Source organism: Salmo salar, chromosome 11 (genome assembly GCF_965601325.2).
Source record: "Salmo salar chromosome 11, fSalSal1, whole genome shotgun sequence".
In the NCBI taxonomy this organism is placed as follows: domain Eukaryota; kingdom Metazoa; phylum Chordata; class Actinopteri; order Salmoniformes; family Salmonidae; genus Salmo; species Salmo salar.
The window spans coordinates 80334793-80351804 of NC_138301.1; the positions used below are offsets into that span (position 1 = coordinate 80334793).

The following is a 17012-nucleotide window of genomic DNA, read 5'->3' on the forward strand; positions in this document are numbered from 1 at the left end:
GATCATGCAACCATTCTTTACCTATTAGGGATGACATGTTGCAAATGAGGTTTTATAAGTATATACAGTTTTGTACTGCTTATTCAAAACACTTGTTACTGAAAAGTAATTTTTTTAGATGCTTTGTCAGATGTGTTCAGCTCCAGGCGAGATTGATTACTTTGAAGGGAGACTCGGAAAACAAATCAAAACATGATCGTCAGGATGGAGATCATGTCTCATTCTCAATGAAAGTATTTTTTTTAAAACATGTAGAGGCATGGCTAGCTGGCCTTCTAGGGACACAAGTTAGCCTCTACTCACGCACACCCATACGCACACCTTCCATTTTATCCAATTTATTACAAAAAGAGCACATACAAAAAGGATAATATACAAGCCTTGAAATAAAATTGAAATAAAAAAAAAAAAAACAGTTTGGGTTTAGCGATGCAACTTTTAAAATCATTATTAGTAGTAATAAATAAAGTACAAAATTCCACCAAATGTGAATCTAACATTTTACACAATACGCTCATCCAGTTCTTCATCAACACACTCATCATTAATGAGCTATTGCTTTAATATTAATGATAAATAGTTCTACTCTCCGATAAAATATCCTATATTGAAAAGCATTGCGCTGTCACAGCTAAAACAGCAGATATCTCATACAAAGGTGGCGGTTGCCCTTTCACTGGCACTTTTTGGGATATTTTCTCTTTCCTTCAGTTTTTATTTGTCAGATGCAAGCAGCAGCAAAATGAATTATTTGTATTATTCTTAGTGTAATCTGCAAATATTTTCACCATATACTTATATACCATCGAGAATATATATATATATCCAAACCTGAGAAAAACATGCATTTTTAGTTAGTTTGTGCTTTAAGAGATTCTCTGTTCTTGTTTTCCCTTGAGAGAGGATTGTGAAGGGAAACATTGGATGGGCTCTGAGTGACGGGAGGGATGGACGGTCATGAAAAAATAAAAGGGAAAGGAAAGTGAAAGATGGGAATAATTAGTGTAGCGTCGATGAACACAGTGAAACGTGCCTCTTTCTACAAAGGTTTCGGTCAAATATTTCTTAAATAAAACAAAGGAGTTATTTTAAAGGAATGATCAGATTAGGTACGATTTAGAGTTTAACAAAAAAAGAAAAACTGGTTATGTCCAAATACTCCTAAATAGCTGCTTTCATTTCTCACATAAGGTAACCACAGATCTATTTGGTTAGTGAAAGCATTAATATGCCAACCACGCCACTTGATGATTCCACACTTCACTTATGGGGGCTGACATATTTATTTCAGCTTGCAGGTTGGTCAGTGGTGACCTTAAAAAGAGAAAGGAGGGAATAAGGGAGGAAGGACAACATTATACACTATTTGGACATGGATTTGGGGTAAATGAGTGCAGGAGTGAGTGTGGTTTAAATCATAAGGTAATATCTCTTGACACTAGAAGCGAGGCACTTGTTGGACTCAAAACTACATGTTTTTCTGGAAAAGAGGTAAGGAGAAATATTCCATGACAAAGACGAGAAGGAACATGCTTTGTTACAGACAGAATGGATAGAAGGATGAGACGCAGAGAGCTGGAAATGACAAGAGTATATAATAATGATGATAATACATCTATGTTCGTAAACTGTTATGCCAGTGAGAGGGTTCCCATGTTAAAACTAAGAGTGCAAAATGAGAAACAGGAAAACAAACTAAAAACCATTTCACTTCATTGCAGTTTGTCCACTACGTCACAGCATAGGGGATAAGGGAAAATTGCATTGAATGGAATGTAACCAAGATATCCACAGCACCACATGAGAAGAGCAGGCCAGACGGCTCAGCTCGGGACAGTAAACATAGCATAGCCGGCTCGGGGAGAGATCAAACAGCAGGGCTTTTTTTGTTTAATTTCTTCATTAAAAATACAACTGCATGCGGAGCATTCCCAATTAAAACAACGCAAAAATGAGGTAAATCATTTTTTGTTATTTCTAAATAAATTGATTAAATTGCAACAAAACAAACTATATAAAATTAAATATGTACCCATGATATCTACAGTTAGTAATAAATTATGATTGTTAAATACTTAAGGCATCTCAACTGACAACACCCTGTGTAAACTATCAAAACATCCCATACAAAACTCCACTAAAGGAGGAGGCAGTATCAACACTGGCAGTGCACAGGACAGTAAGGGTCTGTCCCAATCCTTCACAACTAAGTCCACAGGGCAATTCGATTTTTCCTAATGCTTCAATACTGAGTCCACAATGCATATGACAGATAGGTTTTTAAGGATTGGCACTGCTATGTAGTGTTTATGCACATTGACTTAGACGTCACAGGGCAACAGATCAAAAGGAAAAAACATAAAACATTTAAATCCTTTTTTTATTTTTTACAATAAGTGTTCTATGACCCTTATTTTGCCCCCCCCTCCGTCCGTCCGTGTGCACTGTGGATACTGCCCCCATCACACAACATTCTACATTGTTGTTCTAGCAATACAGCATAGAAACCAGCATAGCAACAACGAGGGGAGATCTGTCACACAAAAACACAAGTTCAACAACTAAGCTCCTCACTCGGTCCAAAACATTGCGCGTTTATATACCTAAATATACAGAAACCAACGCAAATGCAATACCAAAGAAAGAGGTTGTTGCTATATCTATCATCACATGTGCTTGTTCTTTAGGCAATAAGGTAAACGTCACAATAGGATTCCATTTTGTTTGCCACCTAAAAAGGGGCAGGATGAACACACGCTACAGGTCAGGGACAGCCACTGACATGGTGCTCAGTTCTTTGTTAGTGTTGAGAAAGATAGTCACAGCTCAGATTAACTAAGTCATGCACAGACAACCCCCTCCCCTCCCTTATCATTTTTTTTGTACGCTAACAACAGCCCAAGCCAACATTGAAACATGCATTTCACTACACTGCTCAGCCATAACGCCTGCGCCAGGAGGGGATGGCACGGAGTCGCTGTTTCCAGGGCAGCTAACCCTCCTGCATACCCAGAATGCCCCACACCTCACCCAGTCACTGCAGTGCATGATGGGGGATTGGCTCTTACTACATTTCTTTTTTGCATTTTTTAAAGTCCTTATTTGGCTTTGTATTCTACAAGCACTCCAATCAAACCACCGTTAATCTAACTTCTATGTTCCCCTTTAACCCTTGACACACACTTGAACCCGCACTTTAAGTTTGTCACGCATGATCACGCATTGGTTAAATACACACTGAAACACACACACTGGGGCAGAACACACACATTAACCCGTGCTGCAGCAGGTCAAGCGATACCATAACTCATTTGGTGAAACACTCACTAACCTGTGTATTTACTCAAACACACGCCAACCCATGCATTGGGGCAGGCCGACATGGCAGCGGTGAAATAGTCGTATAATGTCCCAACACTGATGACAGCATCAGTCCCAAGCAAATGTACAACTACTGTATTGCTGTGTCTGATACTGCTACTGTACTACCACAAATGATCTGTAGGCAAACATGGCGACAGGGCTTTTACGTGATTGATTTAGATTCCTGTTGTGGCAGAATAAGCAAGATGTGTGTGTGTGGCCGGCTGGCAAGTGGGGTAGTGTGTTTTTCACTCAGTACATTAATGTCATGGCTTTAAGAACATGCTACAAAGACACAGGAAACAGGACACACACCTGCCTCCCCTACCTACAACAACACGACGGCAACATCACCCCACCTCCAGCAAGCAACTAGTAAACCCGTGTGTGTGTGTGTGTGTGTGTGTGTGTGTGTGTGTGTGTCTTTTTGCCCGGGGATGTGCTTTTATTGAGAGAGAGAGAAAGAGAGAGAGACTCCATTCTCTCGTGCAGTAAGTAATCCTGGATTGGCTCAGTAAAGCGTGAGTCAGAGGGTGATGTCACATGACGTCTGGAGACATTTGGCAAGCACCCGTGTGAGGAGGGACCAGGGTCGGGGTGGATGGGAGCAGGAAACACACCAGGGTGATTGACAGCAGCCAGGCCGTCAGGCTTCACCCCCGGGCCATCAGCTGTCAGGATGGAGCTGCGTTTCGATGTCCACGCGGCAGATTGGACACTTTCTGCTGGTCGCCAGCCACTGGTCCACACAGCCCTGGTGGAAGAGGTGCATGCAGGGTAACCGCCTGGACGGGCGAGCGGGAGAAAAGAAGGTAAATCAATTCACATATATTGAAAGAAAGAAATATATGGTATACACATCACACTGGTTCAGGATATTTGATATGCTCCCAAAGGTTATTGATTAACGAGACGCAGAAACGGACACAACAAATCACCTTTGGGAGCATATCAGTTGCAGCCTACTCATTATTCGGAGAGTCCTGACCGTCATTACCTGACATCCTCTGCGTCCTCCAGCATCGACAGGCAGATGGTACATTTCTCATCCACGTCAGTCTCCTCGTCTTTCTCACCAATCTTCATATCTAGAGGCTTCCTCTGTGGACCAATCGAATGACATATCCAGACTATAATCAAATGGGGTCATCAGTGCTCAAGAGTTTTTAAAAAGAGACCAAAGGCTTCAGAAGTAAGCGACATTGCTTTTTTATTTATTTATTATTATTTAAAAAAATAACTGATTGTATACAGCACCATAATCATACCACACAGAATGCTAACCTGTGCTTGTGTATCTATGAGTTTGTGTAGTTGAGGTGATTTGGAATCATGCTTTAGTGGCGAGGTAGGCCTGTCTGAGACTTGTAAAGCCCACAGACCTTGAGGATGTCTTCTAGGTCTAAGACATTTGCAATATAGCTCCACTAATGTGTCTATTTGTAGCTGAAAGGCCTGCCTCCTCACCTTCTTGTATTTGTGCGGGAAGGTGAATCTCTCTATGGTGGTCTGAACCGCTCCTCTACTGACACTTCCCAGCCTGTCTTCAAGCTGCAACAGCTCCTAGGGCACAGGAGAACAAGGCTTTAGACAGAACTTCACTAGGCATTTGCAATTTCAAGTGCACTGGTAACGGGATATAGAACGGATAAGGCATTGCCGTTAAAGCTAAATTGTTAAAAACATGTATAGTACACATGTATAACACTAGTAACAACAGATGTAGAATACAGCTATAGGTAAAACAGAATATGGTAGGATACATCTAGAGATGGACGTTTACCTCATAGCTCTCTCGTACAGCCGAAGCGTGGCGTGAGGGGTTGAGGCTCTGTAGAGCCAGCAGGTGGAGCTGGGGGTATGGATAGTTTCTGATCTCGTGCACAACCTGTCGAAAAACACACAAAACACTTTATTCACAGAACATCGTAAGATATGACCAAACATACAGCACGGGACAGAAATCAAGCAAAAACCTAAACCTAATAGAATGGCAAGACAGACGCCAAACAAAAGATGTTAAGAGACAGACAGACAAACCACCAACATAGACCCCAAAACAGGCAGCACACAGTCTGAAAAAAAGCTAAAGCGGAGATCTACAAAAACAATAAACAGACATAAAAAACAACAAAGCAGAGACAGACCAAAACAGCCAAGTCATTGATGTACCACTTGAGCAGAAGTCGTGTTCCTGGGAAAGTGGTGCATTCTGGGGGATGCCGCCAGGTAATGCTGATAGTGCTGTGGAAGCTGCTGGAGCTGGTACTGATGATGAGAGAGGCCAGCATCCACACTGAGGTCCCTACGAACAGAGGGACAGTGAGCGACCTAGATTAACATCAACACAGAATATGAAGGCGTTTACAGACAGGCTGCAATAAATAGAAATTATACCGCAAGAACATCTGCCTACTGTTTGTAGAGACCAGGTCTCGGTTGTTGTCAGCTCGAATGTTGTCATTTAAACACTGTTTGATTGGTTGACAAGATTAACTCTGCTCATTGGTCAACCATGCACAGCGGCCGCTCAAGACTTCAGCTAATTTCATATTTTGGCACCTCGAGCTCCGGGCTAGAGGCGCAGCTCATGGGAGCGAGCCGCTTCTGTAAAGTGCCTGATGAACAATTATCAAATCAAACTTTACTGGTCGCGTACACAGTTTAGCAGGTGTAGCGAAATGCTCATGTTACTAGCTCCTTACAATGCAGTAAAATGTCAAACACTTAAAATGTAAAGTGGAAGGAAATACAAAAAAAATAAATCAAAGAAATCAAGAACGGCAGGACAGTTGAGCTATGATCAGTTTAGCATTTACCTCCCAAATGGTTAAGGTTAGGATTTTTTATGGGTATGCTAATAATAGATCTGTTCTTATGAGTAACTTGTACCCAAAGCCATAAACACTCCCGAGGTGCTCCCTACAGGCAGGTGGAGAGACACCTAAATCAACAAACACACTAATGCCAGACAGACGCGGCGGAACAATGACTTAACGTCTCCACGGTTCCCGGTTTCATTTCAAACAGTGACTCACCAGTCTGTGCCCTCGGCCAGGTAGCGGGGCTGCTGGCTGATTGGCTGGGGGACGTGGAGGGGAGGGGAGTAGTCATACCCCAAGCGGAGCCTGTGAGGGTTCAGAGGAACGCGCTCCTGTGTTCGTCTGCACGGAGGAGGCATTTACATCCATTAGCATTTGGTAATTGGAGGGGCTGTAGTGCTCTAATGACTGTTTGTGTGTTTGTGTGAGAGAGAGAGAGAGAGAGAGAAAGGAGCGATAAAAGTATCAAAGTGTGTGTCTTAATGAGCATTCAAGAGTGTGTTTTAACTGTGCATGTCAAAGTGTCTAGGAGAGTGAGCTTAAAAAAGTGTGGTCATACCGGGAGTGTGGCAGGATCCTGCGGTGCTGCGCCTCTAGAAGCTGCTGCTGGATGAGGTATTGCTGGTGTAAGGCCTGAGGTAGAAACGGAGGCCCCTGGACATCCTGGAACTGAGGGGGGGCCGGCAGGGCCGGAGGTTGGTGGGGGGCTGGGGACAGGTGAGGGGCCAGGCCAGTCTGGGGGGGCTGGCTGGCATGACCCAGGGGGAACTCTGCTGAGATGGGAGCCTGGGGGGCCGCCAGGTTAAAATGTCGGCAGGAGGTAGCATGGCTGTGCTGATGCCTGGTGAAGTGTGCTCCTGCAGGAGACAAGCACACCCAATCAGGATTCAGAGGAAGTAGGCCCCAACCAATCAAGACAAAACCGAAAAGACACTCAGCCAATCAGACGATAGAGAATCACACCCACCCGGAGAATAGACAGACAGAGTGATCAACCAAGACAAGAGAACACTCACCCAAGCAGAGAAGACGCCAGAGAGAGTAGAAAGATTGAGTGATCACACCAATCAGACAGACAGTGAACAGCCAAACAGATAGAGGGAGTCAGTCACACTCAATTAAACATCACACAGAACTACACAGACATTTTACATTACATTTTAGTCATTAAGCAGATGCTATTATCCAGAGCGACTTACATAAGCAATTATAGTTAAGTGCATTACTCAAGTCACATCAAAACAGATCTTTCACCTAATCGGCTCGGGGGATTTGAACCAGAGACATTTCAGTTACTGTCCCAATGCTCAATGCTAGGTTACCTGCCGGCCACAGACCGATCTAATGATAGCATAATCACACAAATCATTCTCATACAGAAACCAAAACCACGCACACAGAGTTTAAACCAACAGTCAGGACACAATCGTAAAAACACACTCAGAAACAGACTGACACACACGAGATCACTCACACACAGTCATACAGATTAATCATACACAGAGAGAAAACAGAAAGTGACCTCACCCAGGAAGAAAACACAACAGGTGAAAGAGCAGATGAAGAACAGACAAAGTGGAGCGATCTCTAACCTCCAGAGAGAGCCAAACTATCCTGCTCATATCCTGCCGTTCTACAGAGTCAGCTGGGAGTGAAGGGTTTCATTGGGCACCGACCGACTGGCCTTTGGTTTGATTTGGACTTCATGCATGTCTCTGATAATATCAGCTAAGTTTGATTTCAAGGTTTGCTTTAAGTAGGTTTGTATAAAAGTTATAAATAAGTACCCTGGGTTTAATTGGACCTTGAATGAACATAGTTCGGAGTTCCAGTGTATGAGAATGTTTAACGTGATGCGGCGGTACATATTTTCAACATGCTACTTATTCACAAGGAATACAGCCACGGTCTACCTGCCTCTCCAGCTGTGAGATGTAATTGCAGTATTACCATTAGACCTCTGAGCACTAGGCCTATAGGCCTCTCTCATTCTGGAGCTTGGCATTATGGGATCCACCAGCCGCTTGGGGTGCGACTCAATAGTCTAAAGTGGGGTCCTCTCCTCGTCTCATTTTCTTAAAATCTTCGCTGATCTGGAAAGACAGGGCAGGTGAACACAACATGGCAGACAGACATGCCAAAATTGCTTTCACTTGTCCAGGTCCCGGTTTCCCGATGGAAAGTTTTTTTTAATGGTGCATCTTTCCTACAAACGGCCGAAGACGTAACATGCGTTTCCCAAAACACCACGAAGAAAGAAAGGTCGCTAAGTGCGTTGTTGGAGGGTGTTTCTATACTGATAAGATGGAAAGAAAGGAAGCGCTGCTCTCGGATCAGCCTTCTCCATTCAAATAATAGCTTAACATTAGACGGATCAGCTCCGAGAGAGATATTACCACCTACGGCTGCATATATTGAGGTGGCTTATTCTAATGCTTACCCAATACAAATTCACAAAATGACCGATTTGGCACATCATGGCCCGCATTTTAGGCTACACATCATGAAAAATATTGAGACAAATTACAGAAAGTAGCATACAAGTAGCAAAATAGAACACAATTGAACATTAAATGTATTTCAATATGATTGAATAAATAGGCTTATAGCCTACTGTTTATTTGAATGCAGTCATCTTGGTTTTCATTTGAAGCATCTTTTAATATGTCGCTGGTTTGTATCAATTGAAAAGACATTGGCAACTTTGTATTTGTAGTCCACTTTACTCTGAAGTTATCGGCTGTCAGAGACGGATAAACAAAGTGATTCTATGTTTAGTGGACATCTGTGTATGAAGTCAAGGCGGGAGGGCAAAAAAAAGCATTTAAAAACGCACTTAGCGCTCTACAAGTGGTCTGAGGCAGGCGTTAAATTACGAGTGTTTAAGTGCAAAGTTAATAACAATGGTTTTGAGAAACAGTTCGGAGATTGAACGATGCTCCAACGAAGGTTCTAATGATGAACTTAAGATGCTTTTGGGAAACCATCCTTCACACAGATCTGAAAGAGAACTGGGCTAGAAGGAAAGGACACAAGAGGAAGCCAATACAGACAATTAGACTATTGAGGTGCAGACCTGTAGCTAATCCTACACGTCCATCTGAGGCAAGCTGCTGCTGATATATTCCCCATGTATCACCCCCGGGTTAATGCCGCCTCTCGGTCTGTCTCTCTGTCCCTCAGAGGAGGAGTTGTGAAGCGCTGGCCAACCTGCTGAATCAGCACACTGCTGGGTCGCAGCCAATCAATATCCATTACACCCAGAAGGGAGGTGTGGTGAGGAGGGGGAGGCAGCTGCTCCTTCAGCCCCCGTTACAGCCCCCCAGCTGTCTGAGCTCTCATATAAAAAGCACAGACCCACCGACTAACTATGAATGGACAGGCTCCATGTAGGGACATCTTTAGTGCTGTCCTAGTTTATTCAGCAGGTTATTCCTTACAAAACAAGAACAAAAAAGGCAACACTTTTTATTTTTACTTACTCCATAGAAGGGTCCTTCGGAGGAAGGATAGTTGACATATAGGTGACATTTGTTCAACGTTTATATGCCTGTAGAGTATATTATGTTGAATAATGTAGTGAAAAAAATTGCCAAATGAAAAATGTTATATTTTCAACATTCATGTCATTTTACAATATTCATAAATGAACGTAAGAAAATTGTGATTGAAATCAAAATACTACTTATATTACAGAGCAAGCGGAAAAGCTTCATATGACATCAATTCTTGCTTTGTAGCATCTATCGGATGAAACATTATGAAGTGTTAGAGGCCAGAGGAAGGCCAAAATGTCAAATATTCCAACTTCAATTAATTATTTCTCAATTAAGCTTTAAGATACAAAATGTCAAATATATGTCAACAATCCTTCCTCCAAAAGACCCTTCTATGGAATACATTGTGAAAATCCCCAAAGTCATGTTCTTTTTTTGTTATAGTTTCGTGAGGAATCACCCAAGCTGTGTGCTTTGACTATTATTGTGATAATAAAACGACACTACTGAACTCCATATATGATAAATGGCTCATAAAACAGCTATGCAACTTTGTTCTAATTTGATGCAGAGAAGAGAGGGTTTAATCATTATCTTTACTGTTCAGAGGGGAATTTCAAGTAGCACTGCCTCTGTAATGATTATGATAAGCAGAGGTGTACTTAATACTTTTAGCTGATAGTTGAATCACATTGTGTAACCAATTCAAGTGACAAATGTATTTATCTGATACAGTGGTTGGACTATTTAAATTACAACCCGAAAGGTTACTTCAGATCAACTCAAAATTGTATAATCCCCCCACCCCCTTCTACATCATAGCCTACGTAATTCAAAGCAGTTTGAATGTTCTAGTCACAAACCAAGATGACATATTCTGCTTGGTTGTTCTTTTGCTACAGTATATATTGCCCTGAGACATAGGAAACCCAGTGAACCTCAGCCATAAGAGGAGAAATTGTGTTGGCTGGCTGAGGAAGTAGAGCGGAGGAAAAAAAAAAATGTTGGCTTCTGGCTTTGGTGGAACAGAGGATGCCATTTCAAAGCATTTTCATTCCGTTCTGACGGAATGCTTTACATTTATGTTATTTTACAATATTCATAAATGGAAGAAATGGGGATTGAAATAAAAATGATACTTATATTACAGACCTCAATAACAAATGGTTAAACTGACCCCAGTAACAAAGGAGAAACATGATCATACTTTGTTTTTAGATTTGGATATAACAATATCTCAGGGTGGATGTGTCCTATGATGACAGGGTTGTCCACAGTATTTTTTAACAAGGTGGTGCTGCTGAGAAGGGGGGGGCATTGCCCCCCTTTGGACTCAAGAGATTGTTTCATTTTTGAACACCTGTCACAAGGTGTGCGAGCACCCCTCTTACATTCCTTGGAGAGAACCCTTGATGATTCTAATCATAAATGGACCATGAAATAGCCTACTAAATACACCTTATTTGGCACGCATTGCACCATTGCACTGACACAGCCTGAGCAGCATACAGCCTCTATAGCCTATTATTGACTGTCTGTCTGCTCATACCTCTGTGCTGAGCTCGGGCTGCAAATCTCCTGACTGGTGCATATCTGTGCTCAGACCCTCCAGAGCTGCACGCACACACCCAGCCCCTCCCTCATGGTGCGGCTGCGGCATAGCTCCCCCTCTTGACTGACAAGCCTGTAGCCCTGCCCACCCATGAATGCAGCAGTCTGACGTCCAACCCGGCTGTCCCTGCAGCTTTATAATCACTGCTACTACACCCCCCCCCAACATAATCCCCATCTACACTACACACCCCATTCCCTCGGCAGCATAAGCATCCCATTACTTTACAACGCACATATAGAGGGGTGAAGAGGTGTGTAGGCTAATCAGTGCAGTATCTATCAACCAATCATGAAGGATTTAGTACCTAGGTCTATCTGATGTAATGGCATGTAATGTGCCCAAGTGCAGGGTTTAGTAGGAAATTGGAAACTGGTTTGAGGGGGTAGCTAAGAAACACCTTATGTTTTACATATGAATAACCCAAAGTACCAAAAGACTCATAACTCATTATGGATGTAGGTGTGCGGTGCATACTAAAGTATAGTAAGATCAGGTGCTCATATCAATCCTAGTGATTTGTGCATTATTTCATCTCATGATTAGAATACACATGTAAAGTCTAAAGCGGCTGCTTGCATGGAACACTACAGTGGGGTTGAATCATTTATGTAACTGACTGCCGAATATGACCTTGACCTTGTAAGTGTTTGAAGAAGGCGGCGGTGACAACCTTTACCTGTGTGCGCTAGGTAGGAAGGCTATGAACCTTAGTCAGATATCTTAGGTTTTTTGGTACAAGAAACTGTCATAGAAAGCCTCTTTTCCCAAAACATGAGAACCATTAAACGAGGGCAGTTCACTATGCACGAAAAGTGCTCTGCACTATCATTGCAGACTTATTTAATTGGACATGTGTAGAGCAAATTTAACACAATTTAGCCTACATTTCTATCAACAAATGGGCAAATAGGCATAACAAAAGCGACCCGTTTTATCTTTTCCGTGTAGAAATATTTGGCCATTTTCAAATTGCACTTAAATCGGATCCAACTTCGTCTGTGTATAATAGTGATACAACCACATAGAAGTCTGCTTAAGACATTATCCAAAAGGTAAAACAAGGCCACTCACTGAGATTTTATGCTTTTGTCACAGATTTATACCGACTTAGTGTTGATGCAATGTCTTTTACTGCAAAGTGTATTGAGCTGTTCAAATGCATTTTAAATACAGTATCATTCATTGTATAAAGTTGTTTTGCTAATTGAGTTCAGTTTGATGCTGATTGATCTAGCTCACCTGAACAGCTAGGTGTCATTCCATATTGAAGCAAGAGAGAATTATGGATCTAAGTGTATATGTCAAGGTAAAGACTTCACTTGTTCCTTGCGCTGTAGTGTTGTCAAAGTAAAAGTTTCACTTGCTAGTTTTGAGATACAGGCAAGTCTATCTATTTGCTAGTTTATATAGCAAATATAACAATTGAAATGCCTTATGTTGACCAACTCGGTCTGTACAGCTATTGAATGGCTGGTGCCACTTGTGTCAAAACTCTTTTCAAGAACACCAAAGTTAACAGAACCGGCATAACCTCCATAGCATTTAAATCAGTGTTTTATGTTGCGTGTCATGTAGAGGAACTTCAAGGTGTGTATTCAGCCTCATAACAAAACTCAAAATCTCCCGTCCTGGTCAGTTTCTGAAAGACACCAATTCAAGATTCATTATTTTGCAAAAGAGTCAACGCCAAATTCATCAGTTGCGTGCGACATATATGGTGCATATATACGGAATAACACTTTTGTAACCAGATTACAACGATCTTTAAAAAAACAAACCGAGACTGGCAAAAAAGGATGAAAGGAAGAAACAGATTTTGCTCACTATTACTACTACAGTAAACAACCAATGTGTTACAGCTACTACAGTAAACAACCAATGTGTTACAGCTGACAAGAGTCAAATACAGATGGAATGTGTATTGATTGGAGGAGGGGGGGGGGGGGGGGGGGTGACTATGGTTCCAACATTAATCCCTGCCTCCCATGTCTCAGTTAAAATGTTTTTTCCCAGTAGGACCAAGTGATTTGACTGTCCCTAATCCTATGATTGGGAGTGGGGAGAGAGCAGCACCTTGAAGTGCCTCCACAAGAGAGAGATGAGAGCACAGAGAGAGAGAGGGGGGGGGAGAGGGGGGGGACTGCCTTAGTGATGGCACGGTGGTGGGGACACACACACATGGAAATCAGCAAAAAGCACACTGAAGGTTAGGAAAAATACTACAAGTCTTTATTGGAAAATATTAGTATGTGTGGCACTGTGTGATAATAGTAATAATAATATAACTACATGCAAATAAAGACCAAAGGCAAGGCTTGACCATGCTCTGTAGGGTTAACAGAACAGAAGCAGCATCCAATGAGTAGATGTGTATGCTACAGCACATTTCAGTACAGCAGGGACATCTCTACACCAAGATTACATTGGAATCTGCTGTTCAATGTGAAAACATAAAAGCAATAAAAAATGATCATGCATTAGGTTCTAATACAAGAACATAAGGTAGAGAAACCACAACCAAAGAATAAAGACATTTTGATTCTAAAAAGGAGTTCTACAGCAGTGCAGGATATACACATCCCTGTAAAATGGATAGCATTCTGTGGAGGTGTTGAGACTGGGGAGTTTAGCATGACTGTGGATCACAAAAGGGATATTAAAAAGCAAGTCAAGTTAAGTCTCGCCGATTCGCTGTGACGAACTAAATGGGTTCATTCAATTAGAAGAGACAAAGGCTTGTACACGCGTATAGGATTATGGCTGGCCGTTTAGCCACTAGAACAGGTGCATGGACCATCAAAGGTGGCAATTTAGGATCGTTTGGGGAAAAAGGCACGCAAATTAGAATGCAGATTTATTGCAGCCAGTTGTCCAACTGGTTAATTGTGATTAGGATGATAGCATTTGGAAGGGGGAATGAATGTGATTTGTTTCAAACAGGCTATCAGGTCCAACTGACAAACGCAAGGTGGTACAATGCACCTTAGATTCAAGAGGGATGACTGGAGACAGCTATCCACAAGTTCGATCAAGCCTGGCTATAATCTAATCGAGGGGCCAAGGGGTCAAAATGTATCCACTTTACAGAAATTTACAGCAGAATGTAGTCTATCCACACTGAATGGGAGAATCACAATGACATTTTGTAGTAATAGGTCTAAGGCTACAATGGGTTATTTACTAAAGAGCAACATGACAGTTTAAATAAAGACAAACTGTTTTCTAGAGAAGGTGTTATTCTTTAGTCTGTTACACAGAAGGATACGGTATGAGTGGGAGAACTCGGGTTTTAATGCCAATGTCGTCTTCAGATGGAAAGAGGAAATGAGGAAGAAGGGGTTCACAATACAGCTAGATGCAGAGAACAGGCAGAGGCTACAGCAGACAGCAGCAGATGATCGTTAGCTACACAATGGAAGGGGACAAAGGTCTGAGAAATGCGGAATGTAGCGCCAGCCTCGATACTATGGAACAGGAAAAAAGAACACAAATAAAAGCACAATGAAATCATTGGTGCTAATGCATGTCTTTTAAAATGCACGTTCATATTATTATTATTACATAATTAGTATAGCCTTTTACTGCATATCGAGGATGTTACTTCTTTTGGTCGATTTGGCTAGTATGGTGTTTGCAATCGAGCGAAACAAAAGGCAATCAGTTGTGCTCATGTTTTTTCCTGGAATCTATAACGTTAGCTTGATAGCTCAAAACTAGACATGGGGTTTGGTTTCGGGTTTGAGAGAAGAGAAGAAAAAAAACAATTTACAAAGCTACGGGATAGCGTTTCTGACCGTACTATAGTTCACTAAGAAGAAAACGCGTCACTAGACCGCAGTGCATTTTAAAACACCTAACGTCAGCTAAGCAGCTCAGATTGATTGAATGTGGCAGTCGTTTTCGGGAGTTAATTGCGTAATGAAAAATGTATATAAATGAGGGATTTAGTAAGCCGACTTAAAGTACAGCCTCTGCCAATAACATGAAGTTACCTACACCAAATAGTTCGATGAAGTCAACTAACCCCCACACAGCACACACACTAACACTATATTGTCACTCGCCAAAACCAATACGTGCGGGTAAACAATTGATGTCACTGATGTGATGTTCGCTAACCAGCTGCTCGATCAGAGTAAATACAACAGCCAGTTCATGTATTAGTCGACGGTGCAAAACATACATTTACCGTTAGAGTACTGTCGGCCAAATTGGATAGAAACGACTCCGTTAGCTATATCCAACTGTATTGTTAGTTAGAAAATGACTATTCTACTGATGGTCTCCCCGCGTCTATCAGCCTAATAGTAAGGCAGGCTCAGCCAGGGTGGCCCATACCAGATCAACTAGCGGTGTCGGCTGGCTAGCTACCATTTTCCTTAGTTAGTTAGCTTGATAGGATAACGTTTGGCTTTGACAATAAGAATTGCAAGCTAGAAAAAGGATTGCAAACATTGCGCATTCGTTATAGTTACATCAGGTACACACGTTGATTATTTCGTTTGACGTTGTTCGATTAGTTACAACCTTTAACGTTACTGCAAACCCAGATTTTATTCGCTCGAGCGAAGCTGAGCTAGCAGGCTGGCTACCTAAGCAGCTAACGTTAACTGGCTGGCTAGCATTATTAGCTTGGCCTCTGGCACTGCAGATGGCATCTAGCTTTAATATTTACATCATACAGGAACGAGAAAATACCTAAAAAAAAATGATAAAATAAATACATAACTTTACCTCTATTTCTTACAGAGCCAAACACGGGAAGAACCAAATATCCGACATGTACTAACACCATCCTGGGTCCTTTGTTGTATCGCTAGCCTGTGAGACAGATGGTCCATGGAAATGGTCCCTTCCAATCCTTGCACATTCAAACGGACAGGCTGCTCAGCTGCCTGGCATACAAAGACAGAACGAACCAATCAATGAACACCTCTCTTAGTAAGCCTCTTCCTGTGGCACACGGGACAGCCAATCAAATCAGCGACTTGCGTTTTGTGAATTACAAAGAGGTGGGGATGTCCGTCTTCTGGACATCTACTCAAGTCAATCACGCTCAGATCCGTCCTGTGTTGCATATCATTGCATTTCTTTCATACCAACACACTATACTGCTAAAAATGTACACATTGTGTCATGTTCCGAAATGTACTACAGGACATTTTTGTTGAAGGCCTATTATTTGAAAGAAGGATATTGTCATGCCATGGTGTCCTGGCTAGACTCTCCAGTCTGCACCACCAGAATTAAGACAGGAGCTGAGCAAGTCTGACATGGGAACAGATGGAGAGGGGTGGTAGAGGGGGTCACTAAACTCAATCATTCTCTACTCAGTGGCAACCCTTATACTGCCTAGCCTACCCACCACTATAATCCCCTATGGTCTTGCACAAAGGACCCTGAGCTCTATACTGCATCCCCGTGGTCTGACTGTCGAGGCCTTTATGGAGGTCATGCTCCAGCCACAGATATAACCTAATTTACCCTTTAGTTTCATATCATATTGACTGAGAGACTGACCAACACTCTTTGACATCCCCACTATCAAACTGACCCTTTACTTAGTATGACAAGTAATCACAACGGTCATATTGATCAAATCAGGAAGAAAAAAAATTGAAAACCATTCCTATGCATTGTTGCCCAGATAAATCAGACAGACACCAGTTGAGAGGTTTGGTTAATTTTGTATTTTTGGTGCACAATATTAATATT

The 17012-nt window shown here is 42.0% G+C and overlaps 1 protein-coding gene across 2 annotated transcripts; it reads right to left on the minus strand.

Annotated features, from left to right (window-relative positions):
- Window positions 1-322: 322 nt before the first annotated feature.
- On the minus strand, window positions 323-16217 carry LOC106562926 (E3 ubiquitin-protein ligase ARK2C). 2 transcript variants are annotated; one of them, XM_014128032.3, is made up of 8 exons: window positions 16032-16217; window positions 6745-7042; window positions 6402-6527; window positions 5536-5668; window positions 5147-5251; window positions 4831-4923; window positions 4361-4464; window positions 323-4148 (listed from the first exon to the last, which is right to left on the minus strand). In XM_014128032.3, exons 1-8 carry the CDS (start codon window positions 16090-16092, stop codon window positions 4031-4033), a joined length of 1038 nt encoding a protein of 345 aa, XP_013983507.1. In that variant the 5' UTR covers window positions 16093-16217; the 3' UTR covers window positions 323-4030. The 2 variants fall into 2 exon arrangements, with proteins under 2 accessions (XP_013983507.1, XP_013983506.1); XM_014128031.3 differs by having other exon boundaries at window positions 4831-4926.
- Window positions 16218-17012: the final 795 nt, after the last annotated feature.

Excerpts from the sequence above, each read along its gene's own strand:
- LOC106562926 (XM_014128031.3), bottom strand. The coding sequence starts at position 16,092 with ATGGTGTTAGTACATGTCGGATATTTGGTTCTTCCCGTGTTTGGCTCT. Across the intron at positions 6,528-6,744 it reads AGGATCCTGCCACACTCCCG|ACGAACACAGGAGCGCGTTC; the intron begins GTATGACCACAC and ends TCCTCCGTGCAG. Across the intron at positions 5,252-5,535 it reads ACACGACTTCTGCTCAAGTG|GTTGTGCACGAGATCAGAAA; the intron begins GTACATCAATGA and ends GTTTTTCGACAG.